Source organism: Miniopterus natalensis, chromosome 5, assembly GCF_054644295.1.
Source record: "Miniopterus natalensis isolate mMinNat1 chromosome 5, mMinNat1.hap1, whole genome shotgun sequence".
NCBI classification, from domain to species: Eukaryota; Metazoa; Chordata; class Mammalia; order Chiroptera; family Miniopteridae; genus Miniopterus; species Miniopterus natalensis.
Genome location: NC_142085.1, coordinates 44,231,770 through 44,244,215, shown reverse-complemented (window position 1 = coordinate 44,244,215; position 12,446 = coordinate 44,231,770). Strand labels below are relative to the sequence as shown.

General features: G+C 40.4%; 1 protein-coding gene and 1 non-coding gene across 2 annotated transcripts in view; one reads left to right on the top strand and one right to left on the bottom strand.

Annotated features, from left to right (window-relative positions):
* Positions 1 to 12,446, top strand: part of RRAGD (Ras related GTP binding D) — a 36,055-nt gene that overhangs the window by 9,058 nt on the left and 14,551 nt on the right. The window contains exons 2-3 of the mRNA XM_087817508.1: positions 6,829 to 7,124; positions 11,402 to 11,601. Of these exons, the coding sequence (XP_087673634.1) occupies positions 6,829 to 7,124; positions 11,402 to 11,601 (496 nt within the window). The remainder of the gene's footprint in view (positions 1 to 6,828; positions 7,125 to 11,401; positions 11,602 to 12,446) is intronic.
* Positions 12,153 to 12,258, bottom strand: LOC148093090 (U6 spliceosomal RNA). Its single transcript, XR_015714620.1, has one exon. It is a non-coding gene; the product is annotated as a U6 spliceosomal RNA (small nuclear RNA).

Genomic DNA, 12,446 nt, shown 5'->3' with positions numbered 1-12,446 from the left:
GCGCGCGCGCGCGCGCGCGCGCGCGCTATGGCTCTGTATATTTCACTTCCCAGCCATTCTTTGTAGATAAACATTACATATGCACTCCCTCCCCCCATTACTGAGGTCTCCATCACCTTCCTGCTCTCCCTGGGGGAGGAGATCCAACCTCCAGGGCACCAGCTTGGATGATCATGCCACATAAAAACTTGCAGACCCTGCTGAAAATAAGTTAAAATCCACACCTACATCCAGCAGTATAAATTGGGAAGAAATAAGACATTTATAAACACTTAAACATATTTTTGTGCTTATACATAATTCAATGTGGACTTTTGCTTTCTTTAATTGGAGGCGGTGTTGCACAGCAGAAGGAGAACGAATGCATAGACTTTGGATGGCCTAACCTTCAGTCTGAATGTTACTTGACCTTTCTGAGCCTGTCTTCATTTGTGAAATGTGGATAATATCTATTCTTGAAGGAGTAAATGGGCTGCAGTATATACGGTGCCTAATGCAATGGTTGCTGTGAGTTTTTATTGCACAGATATTTTCCTATTCTATGCAAGACATTGTGCCTTTGCTAACATTTGGGCTCCCCTCTCTTGGAGTGCCTACCCCCGCCCCACCTGAGACCCATCCAAATCCTGCACTACTGGAAATCTGAATTGACAGCCCTTGCAATCCATTGGGTTACTCCCTGTAGCCTATGGGCATTTATCCCCTACCTTGCATTGTCTGAAGTTTCAGTTTCTGGTTTCTGTTAAAAAATTTAAAATCAATAATTTAAAATTAATAGGTTTCACTAAAATGTCTGTTTTCTATTGCTTATTATATTTTATTACATTTTGGTGTATTTTTCTTTCAGGAGTACATCCTTGAGTAATTCTTTCAAAAAGATTAAGTGGACAATAAAGTTTCTAAGTCCTCAAATGTCTTTATTTCACTCCCACAGTTGAAAAATAGTATGACTGGGTATATAAATCTGAGTTTAAAGATATTTTCCTTCAGTCCTTTAAAGATCCTGTTCTATTCCATTCTCTTCTTGTATCCTGTGTTGTTAAGAAGTCTGATGTCTTTCTGATTCCTTTGTAGGTAATCATTTTCCTCTTCTGATAGTCTGAAGGATTTTATTATCCTTGATGTTTTGAAGTTTTACTATGATTATCCTAGAATTTGGGCTTGTTTTTTGTTTTTTAATTTCTCTCTTTGTTCCTTTTGAGTTTTATCCTATCTTAGTTTGGGAAAGGCTTATCTATTATTTAGTTAAATATGGTTTTCCCATATATTCTGTATTTTCTTCTTTTGGAATTTCTTTGGCTCATCGTGGGCCTTCTCTTATTTCTGATGTCACTTTAATTTTTATTTCACATCTTCCAGTGCTCTATCCTTTTGTACTGCATTCTGAGAGAATTTGACTTCCCAGTTCACTATTACCCTCTTTATCTGTGTTTATTCTGCTTTTTTAATCCATTTATTTCCCCCCCACCCCCAAAATTATATTTTTACTTCCAAGACCTCTAACCCCTTTTTCATGACTATTCTTATTTGGAAACTGTCCTTGTTTCATGAATGTGAAATTTTCTTTTACCTCTGCATATTTTATACTTATCTTGAAAGTTTGCTCTGATTCCATTATGAACTCTTCTTCTTCAAGTGTACATTCTTCTATTTTCTGAGTCTCTGTTCTCTTCTGTAACCTTGGTTTTCCTTAAATGTTGGCATTTGAGGAAATGTCTGGAGGGAAGATGCTGCTGCTTCCACCTCTTGAACTCCACACACATTATAGTGAGAGTTACGTAAGGTCAAGTATTTGGAGAGGGTAGTGTGGTTGCTGCCTGTTCCTTCGGGGCATCACTAGCTCCTGGGGCACTGCCTTCACTCTCACACCCAAGCTTCCTATGGTCACTGCTCCCATCTGGAAGATATTCTAGAGTATGTGTAGGATGGTGTTTGGCAGATGGACAGTGGTGCACAGAGTTGATCTCGTTGCTTTTCTCACTTAGATTCTCCAAATAATGACTCTGTTGGTTGTCTTCCTGCCCTTCCTGTTTTGACTTCCACCAGTTCTACCTTCTGCAGCAGAACCCTTCCACTGGCTGCAAGTTCCCTCTTCAAATCTGGTCTTTGTGTTTCCTAGGGAATTTTTTAATGATTTGTCAGTTTCTAGTTTTCTTTTTTTTCCAAGCTCAGCTGAGCTTGAAAATATCCATGTTTATTTGTTCATCTATTAATTGTTTATACCTTCTCTATTATTTTTAGGGATTTTGTATGGGGAGGTGAAGACTGTGACATGTTATCAGTCTGGTACTTTTGAAACTGGAAATCCTGTGTTTTGTTTTTTGTTGTTTTTTAATCCTTGCCCATTGCTTTTCAGAGAGAGTGGAAGAGAGAGAGAGAGAGAAACATCGATGTGAGAGAGACACATCAATTGGTTGCCTCATGCACTCTCCCTGACCGAGGTGGGGATCAAGCCCGCAGTGAAGGTACTTGCCCTTGACCAGAATCGAACCCAAGACTCTTCAGTCCATGGGCCAGCGCTCTTAACTACTGAGCCAAAAGGCTGGAAATCCTGTTCTCTTTTGTAATTCATGCCCTGCTTTTGCTAAGATTGACTTGTAATGGCAGTATTGCGAATGGATAGCATATAATCACTGATGAAGAAAGTTGGTTACCTTTTGGGCATTTTACATCCCCATCACTGCTTCTATGGTATATCATCAGCAATTTGTTAGAATGGGTTAAGCTGAACTGGAAAAGTGTGTGATAGGCTGAGATGCTGCTTATAATAGAGTAGTTTTTGTGTACATCTGTACCTGCTTACTTTATTCATTATTGTTTTACTCAAAATTTGTGTATTTGCAAATTCAAACATCAAAATATTATATGTAGTAAATGAAATTAAGTAAGATTTTTCAAGTATTAGTGTGTTTTGGAAAAAGTTGTTAGTTAAAATAGGGAAATAAAGGATTACTTTTCAGTCTCTATTTGAGTAGTCTTAGACTCAAATAAGGGACTGAGAAAGACGTAAGAAGTGTAGTTCAGAAGGAAACCAAACAAAAATTTAGAAAAATAATTTAATGTATTTATATCTCCATATTTGCCTATATTCTGCCTTTTTCTTAAAATATTGGTTTCCTTTCTCCAAGTTTCACTTTTATTTATTATTTTATTTTTATTATTTTATTCGGTCATTCATGAAGCCTTTTCTTAATTGAGATATATTTTACATATAATATTTGCCCTTTTAAAGTATACAAATAAGTGGTTTTACTATATTCACAAAGGTATGTAATCATGATTCCTATTTAATTCTAGAACATTTTTATTACTCCAAAGAAACCACATGCCCATTAACAGTCACTTCCCATTTTCCCTTCCCTGTAGCCCCTGGCAACCACAAAGTATCTTTTGTCTCGGAATTTGTCTGTTCTGGACGTTTCCTATAAATAGAGTCAAATAATATGTGACCTTTCGTATCTGGTTCCTTTTACTTTCAGTGTTTATTTATGTTATGGCATAAATTAGTACTTTGTTCCTTTTTATGGTTGAATATTCCATTGTATGGATATATATTTGTTAATCCAATCATCAGTTCATGGCCACTGGGTTGTTTCCACTTTTTGGCTATTATGAATAATACCACTGTGAACACTAATGTGCAGGTTTTTGCTTGGATGTATGTTTTCATAACTTTGAAGATATTCCTTTGGATTTCTGGGTCATATGGTGACTCAATGTTTAACCTTTTGAGGAACTGCCAAACTTTTTTTTTTTTTTTTCAAAGCACACCATTTTACATTCTCACCAGCAGTGTATGAGGGTTCCAGATTATCCACATCCTCACCAACACTTGTCATTATCTGTCTTTTGGATTGTATCCATCCTCGTGGATATAAAGTGGCATTCCATAGTGCTTTTGATTAGTATTTTTCTGATAGCTAATGATGTAAAACATCTTTTCATGTGCTTATTGGCCATGTGTCTATCTTTGGAGAAATGTCTATTTAGATTTTTTATATTTTATTGGGTTGTCTTTTTAATTCTTGAATTGTAAGAATTCTTCTTATACTCTGGATACTAGACCCTCATCACATATATGATTTGCAAATGTTTTCTCCTGTTCTGTGGGTTGTCTTCACTTTCTGGATAGTGTCCTTTGAAGAACCAGTTTTTCATTTTGATGAGGTCCAGTTTACTTTTTCTGTGGTTACTTGTGCTTTTGGTGTCCTAACTAAGAAAATACTGCCTAATCTAAGGTCATCACGATTTATACCTATGTTTCCTTTTAAGAGTTTTGTAATCTTACCTCATAAATTTAGATGTTTCATTCATTCTGAGTTAATTTTTGTATATGGTGTAGGATAAGTGCCCAACTTTATTCTTTTGTTTTTGGATATCTAGTTTGTCCCAGCACCATTTGCCAAATGGGTCTTATTTTTAATAATCATTTTAGGACCTGTTATTATAATCATTTAATTATCATAACAGCCCTATGAGATTTTTATTGTCAATGTCAACTCCATTTTATGGATTTTGAAATGGACTCTGAAAAGCTAAGTATCTTGTTCAAGGTCTCATAGCTCAAACACCAGGTCTTGACTTCAGGCCCTAGCATTTAACCACTAGGTAATACGTCCTTTGCTTCTGTGAAATGTACACACTTTTGGTCAAATAGGAATGCTTCTCAGAAATTGAGTGGTCGTTTAGGACTGAAGAACATTGTGGAACTAACATATGTTTTAAGAACAAAGGAAAGAGAGATCCCAACAGGGTTTTGAGCTTTTATACCAATTCCTACTTTTATCCAGTGATGCCTAATTCCTCTAAGACCCTTAGCAAATTATTTTAGGATTGAATTTTTGTTACCAGGGACTAGAGTAATGCTGATCTGTATAACTTTCTGTGATGATGACAATGTTCTATGTCTGCACTCTTGCCCTATGTGGCTATTGAATACCTGAAGCATGACTTGTGCAAGTGTGGAACTGAATTTTTTATTGTGGTAGAACATACATAACATAAAATTTACCATTTTAACCTGTTGTGTTTTTTTTAAAATCCTCACCCAAGGACATGCTTAGAGAGAGGAAGGGAGAGAGAAAGAGAGAAACATCGACATGAGAGAGAAACATTGATCAGTTGCCTTCCTCATGCGCCCTGACCGGGGGTTGAATCTGCAACTCAGGTGTGTGCCCTGACCGGAATCAAACTGAAAACCCTTCAGTGCACAGGACGATGCCTAACCAAGCCACTCTGCTGGGCTAACCTTTTTTTTTTTCTTTTTTTAAAAAATATATCTTTATTGATTTCAGAGAAAGAAAGGGAGAAGTAGAGAGAGAGAAACATCAATGATGAGAGAGTCACTGATCAGCGGCCTCCTGCATGCCCCCGACTGGGGATCGAGCCCGCAACCCGGGCATGTGCCCTGACCGGGAATCGAACTACGATATCCCGGATCTTAAGTTGATGCACAACCGCTGAGCCACGCCCAGCTGGGCTAGGGCTAACCATTCTTAAGTATACAGTTTAGTGATGTCAAGTGCACACATAATGTAAAACCATCACCACCATCCATCTCCAGAACTTTTTCATTTTCCCCAGCTGACACTCTACCCATTAAACACTAACTCTTCATCCCACTGGCCTCTGGAAACTACAATTCAACTTTCTGTGTCTATGAACCTGACTACTCTAGGAACTTCATATAAGGAGGAGCTGGATTTTGGGGGGGAGGGGATGTTAAAATTTTTATATTTTCAATTACAGTTTATAATTCAATATTACTTTGTATTAATTTGAGCTGTATGGCATAGTGGTTCTGGATTATTGATTTTAGTGAATTTTAACTTAAATGGTCAGTTCAGGCTTAGAGCCAGGTGGGCTTGGGCGAGCTGTGCCTCTCACAAAGTTGACATCCACTTTCTAACACAGTCTGAATCTGAGGCATCTAGAACATGCCCATTTTCCAGCATTTTCTGGCATATGAGAGCACTGGCCAGAAGAGGGGAACTGAGGGAGGGTAAATGAACAAGCATCTCTTCAGTGCATAGAGACCCTGATGATCCAGGCAAAGGACATTGTTCTGGAACGCTCACCCCGGGTTCTTTTCCTGGACTGTCAGCTCCAGGAAACGTCTTCTCTTCACCCTCTAGATTCCCGGCTTGTGATGTGGAATTGTACAGGTCCTCTGCCCCCCTGGGATGGTATGAGAGGTAGTGAAACAGTATTTTTTCAGTGTTTTGTGCTCACTAAAGGCTGGTCCCTCAGTGAGCGGGGTGATGTAGCTAGCACTCTCCATATTTGGAAAAGTCAACTTGTCTGTGAATCATAAGTCACATCTGAGACCTGGAGAATATTATGCTAAACGAAATAAGCCAGGCAGAGAAAGACAAACATCACATGATCTCGCTTATATGCGGAATCTAAAGAACTTAATAAACTGATGAACAGAATAGATTCAATGACATGGAAGCATGGATCAGACTGACGAATGTCAGAGGGACGGAGGAGGGCGGATGGGTGGAGGGAGGGAGAGTAACCAAAGAATTTTTACGCGTATGTGCTCAACCCAAGGACACGGACAATGATGTGGAGAGGGACTGGGGAGGGGGATGGGACGGGGTGGAATGGGTCATTGGGGAGAAAAAGGGACATCTGTAATATTTGAAACAAAAATAAAATAATAGTAATAATAAAATAATAATAAAATTAAAAAAAAAGAAATGGCTTAGATGGTAAAAAAAAATTTGAAAATAAATAAATCACATCTGAGGTGGAAGTGAAACTCCTTGAGTTAACCGCTGTGAAAGCATCTCCCCCTCGTTTTTGTTCTGTGGTTTTCTACAGCCCTGGCCTTCAGTGACCCCTTCAGCACCGAGGCGAAGCCGAGGATCCTGCTCATGGGCCTGAGGAGAAGCGGCAAGTCGTCCATCCAGAAGGTTGTCTTTCACAAAATGTCTCCCAGCGAGACACTGTTCTTGGAGAGCACGAACAAGATCTGCCGGGAAGACGTTTCCAACAGCTCCTTTGTGAATTTTCAGATTTGGGACTTCCCAGGACAGATTGACTTTTTTGACCCTACATTTGACTATGAGATGATCTTCCGGGGAACAGGAGCGCTGATATTTGTCATAGACTCCCAGGTAAAGCCCAGTCTTGGGTACAGTGCGACAGCAGGCCCCTCTCCCCGACAAAGGTAGTCGTTCCCCTGGGTTCAAACAATTTCCTTTGTGATGGTCTCCGTTTGGGGTTTGGTTTTTAGAATAAATACACTTCTCCACCAAACAAACATTTCTCAGTTGGGGCTCTCAGGGTCTGCAAGGAAGTCTCCCTTCATGCAACCCTGACCAACCAGTGATGAGAGCAGGGAGCTGTGTACGTCTCAGAAATCACAAATCTGGGAACTTTCACAGATGGAGGGGACTAATGCACTAATACAGGCCAAAGACAGCAAATACATGTCCCCCCGCTGATGCTCTCAGCAGATTCTTATCCAGGCACGAATAGGACAGGATTTGGCGTCAATTCTACTTTTGTTTTATATATGTATAGATGTAAGCACTGAGAAACCTCATTCACATCAATAAGTAGGCAGATATAGGGTGAGTTTTGGGACAGCATCCACTCAATTATTTACACTCCTTCTAAGTTATATCCCCTAAATTGCCAAGTTTTCCATCACAAAAAAATTATTTTTAGTAGTTTACAAACAGACCTGCGGATTTGGTCTTCCTCAACTTCGCTGAGAGCAAAGAATTGGGAGCCCTTTGACTTAGTACCCAGGCGTAGAGTCATTCGCTTTATCAGCTATTCAAACTAGTCTTCTGAATTGTCTCCTTGGCACTCTGGGATTTTATACCCTGAGCCCTTCTCCTGTTAAGTGGGAGCAGGGCCAGTGTTAAGAGGAGGTGGGGAAGGGAAGCGGCGGGACCACTTGCATCTGAGGCAGGTCAGTATAAGAAAATACAGGCAGCAGGGTTGGGACCTTGAAACCCTTCAAAGTTTCCGTGTCCAAGTGTCTTAGAAAGTGTCCATGATGCCTGGCCCAGCCTGAAGCCCCTCCCAAGGGCTCTCTTTTGCAGCTGTGGGGGAATAAAAGGCAGTAAGTCCTGCCGAATGCACTAAACCAACTCTAAATTCCGGTCTAGACATTTTTCTGAAACTGTGGCCCTGCAGGGAGACACGTGGGCCGAGCACTCCCTGCCCTTGCAGAAGCACCAGTATAGTTAGCGGGGAAGGGATGTGAAGTGTTAGTCACAATGGGTCTGAGTCCCCACTGGGAAAACCGTTCTCTGAGAGGACTGCTCATGCTAGAGAGCATTCACGGAACTAGGTGTTTCATAGAATAATGAAAATTTCAACTAAAGCCTTTTAGTTTCCGGCGACTACACCTTGTAGTGTAGCTGTGGGAGCTTGGCCATGTGGTTAGAAAAGCTCTTCCTTTTGTGGAGGGGTATAGAGGGGGAGACTTCGAATTTCAGTGCCTGATCTAAGAGCAGCAGTGCCTCTCCTCTCTTGGACCCACCAGAAGTGCATGCTTATAGACACCTGCGTCAGGTCCAGGGCCTGCTGTCAGTCGCCGCTTTCCTGGCTGTCCCACTTGTACTGACCTGTTTTCTGGCCCATCTGTGGCTTTGGCAGTATCCCCTGCCTTCCTGCCTCAGGTCTGCCAGCACCATAAATTAGGGACTCTGGAGCTGGAGAAGAGCAGCCAGAATGTGTCCACGCTGCTGCATGGGAGATGAGGCTCCAGGGATGTCATTCGCATCTGTCTCTTCTAAGCTCCATTTTCTCCTGTCACATGGCTACTGTTTCTGCAGTTAGTGAACTAGGTAGTGGCAGCCCCTGAATGAGTACATTCCAACCAGATGACTCATCATTTCAAGACAGTGGCTTAGTAAGTAAATACGTACTTCAGTACCACGTTGTGCTTACCTAGCAACTTGCATTTATGGATTTCAAATTTCCAAAGCAAATCCATCTCAGGTGTTTGTGCAATGGCTATAATGAGGCCAAAATGGGTACACTTAGCTATTTTTAAATTGAAACCATAATTTGGTTTTAATTCTACCTGAACATAAAAGTGGACCTTCAATTTTGGTTGTTAAATGTGATTTTTGTTTTATTTTGTTTCTTGTTTTTTTGTTGATTTATTTTTTAGCTGTAAGGTAGAGAAAAATATATGAATGCTTGCAAAATTCATCCTTTTAAGTTATCTGTTTAAAAAAGGGTAGGAAAAACATTGTTGAGAACTGTCATTTAGTAAAAATATATACAGTAATTAAATAAGCAGGTTCAGAGTCTGTCTAATATACTTTTCTATTGGAAGCAGGCTGTGAAAATCTTATATGTGGGAATGTTTGCAGGATGTGATTACAAGCACTAAAAAGAAGAGCACACGTTAGGGAAGTATCTAGGCAGCACTTGAACATAATTTTCTTTATTTCTAAGCAGTGCTCTGTGGGTTGGACACCTCATATTTTTACTTTTTGCTTATGAATTCCTCACAATCAGAGGATTGCTAGATAAATGTATCACCAGGGAGAAAATGTGTCCTCACAGAGTGTTGTAAAATAAAAGAGAATGAAAGAATTGAGAATCCTTTTCTATGACCTAAATGTGTGATCCCCCCAGCCCCCCAGCAGAGCCCACAGATGCCCTGCATCTCCAGGGCCCCCCCTCAGCCTCCCTCAGCCATTCCGCCTGTGTCTTGGGACACACACATCTATAATTCCTAGATCTAATTTTGGATTGAAACTAGGCAATATATTTTTTCTTTATTTTTATTTGTCATAGAAGATAATAACAAACACGGTAGGAAGAATCATCCACAATCCCTCTGCTCTAATAAACCAAGTATTTTCTTCTTTTTAATGTCATTTGTAATTGAAGCTACACACTACTTCATCAACCATGATAAATTAAAGATCATCCATACAATGAAACTTTATAGAGCTGTTAAAAGGAGCTATACACTAGAGTTAGGCACTGAAATAATGTTGGGTGAAAGGCAAAACATACATGTAACTTGATATTTTTGTAAACTTTAGAACAATGTAAATGAATTCTGTATGTTGTTTAGGTATAGATATGTATGCAGTGATGTATAAAGAGATGAATGAGAATAAACACTGAACTTGGGTTAGTGCTAGCTCTGGAGGGTGGGGGTAGAGTGATGGGGTGGGCTGGGAGGAGGGGGAGAACACACAGGGCTTCAGTGTCTAATGTTTGAGTTCTTAAGCAAAGAGATACATATACAGGTGTTCATTATATTATTATATAGGTGTCACCTGTAGGAAGGAGACAAAAAGTTGTATTGTGTTATTTGGGGCGATTATTGTAGACCATGGGTCAGCAATCTTTTTCTCATTCAGATGGTAAATATTTTAGGCTTTGCAGGTTGTACCATATCTGAGGTGTTTCCACAGAGGAGAACTATTCAGTTGCCATTGTAGCAAGAAAACAGCCATAGCTCTAGCTGGTTTTGCTCAGTGGTTAGAGAGCTGGCCCGTGGACTGAAGGGCCCTGGGTTCGAGTCCAGCTGAGGGCATGTACCTCGGCTGCAGGCTCGATCCTGGCCCTGGTCAGTGCATGTGAGAGGCAACCAATTGATGTGTCTCTCTCACATCGATGTTTCTTTCTCTCTCTCTCTCTCTGGAAAGCAATGAAAAAATATCCTCGGGTGAAGATTAAAAAAGGAAAGCAGCTGTAGACGCTATATAAACAAATGAGTGTGGCTGTGTTCCAATAAACCTTTACTTACAAACAACAGGCATCGGCCAATTTGGCTGCTCTAGACCAGTGGTTCTTAGTTTTTTCTTTCTGACTTCTTCTCCGTCCTCCCAGTGACCCATATCATGCTCTCATCTCTATCTGTTCATCACAGTTTACCAAAAGGCTCAAAAATCTGGGAGGAATTGTATTCCAAGGGAGGTCCTCCGTGACCTTTGTGAATTTTTGATTCACAAAATTGCAACTCTTATATTTATGACTGTCACCAAGCTAGTCGTAACGGTCTACAGCTGTGTTTTTCTGGCCTTTCTTTTTCATCTCTTTGTTAACAAAACTTAACGTTTTCTATCTTGAATTCTATGAAACCAGCTTTTATTGGGCTTTTGCAAAATATTTTTGGAGATTGTACCCAGATGGTTTCCAAGTTAAGAATGAACATGGAAAGGAAAAAAATGGTTAACTGTTAGGCAAGGTGCTGGAAAGGTTGGTTAGTTTGATTGGGGGGATCATTTCACAACATGTACATGTATCAAAACATCACATTGTACACTTTAAATATATGCAATGTTTATTTGTCAAGCATCCCTCAGTAAAGCTCGGGACGGGGGGGAGTGTATGTGAAAGGCAGCGTAGCAGAGTTTAAAGAGCAAAGCCTCCTCGCCTGACGGGACTGTGCCTTTGTTCCCAGGACGATTACATGGAAGCCCTGGCCAGGCTGCACCTCACAGTGACCAGGGCCTACAAAGTGAACACTGACATCAATTTCGAGGTGTTTATCCATAAAGTGGATGGTCTGTCCGATGACCACAAAATTGAAACCCAAAGAGATATTCACCAGCGGGCAAACGACGACCTCGCAGATGCTGGATTAGAAAAAATTCACCTCAGGTGAGAACAGAAGCCCCTCAGGGATGGAAAGAAGCAGATTTGGGGTCCAAAGTCACCACAAGTGGTTTGGCGCGGGCAGTAATTTACCTGTTTGCCCCATTCTGTACTGGAGACATTGGAATGGTATTTGGGGTAAAGCAAGCTTTCCATGTGCTAATTCTTATCTTTGGGGAAAGCAGTGGGGTTTAAAAAAATTTTTATTTTAAACAAATGGTCAAAGCTCAAGTGCTTCTCCCATATGAAAAACACATAACAGAAAACTCATGAGCATAATCCAGGAGGTTAATTGGTGACGTTTACGGTTCTTGATACATATGACAGTATCTAACTCTGAAGTTAATTCAAATAGAAATACGGAGGAAAACCACTTCTCTTGTCATTTTTTGTGGGGTGCAACATGTATCATTGATTTTACAAATTGGAAAATGAAAAACTTAGATGCTTCAATATGAATAATGTAATTGTTAATAGGCTATGAGGCTTGTGTAGGTGATCTGTGCAGTCTCTTGCAGAATGTAAGGAACCTGGTATGGACACGTGATACATTTTTAAAAAATATGGAACACTTCACAAATTTGCATGTCATCCTTGCTCAGGGGCATGCTGATCTTCTCTGTATCATTCCAGTTTTAATATATGTGCCACTGAAGTGAGCACTACACTGCATTTCTAAGCTTTCCAGCCCAGCCAGTCAGCAAATGAGCATGGGCACAGTTGTTGGTTTTTGGGTGGTGGGGAGGGACAGCCTGGTAAGACAAGTTCAGTTTTTACCAAGGCTGTTTTGAATTCCGATGTGTGTGCACGGAGTGTAGATACAGAAGGCAGGGTACTGGTGTTACGATAGA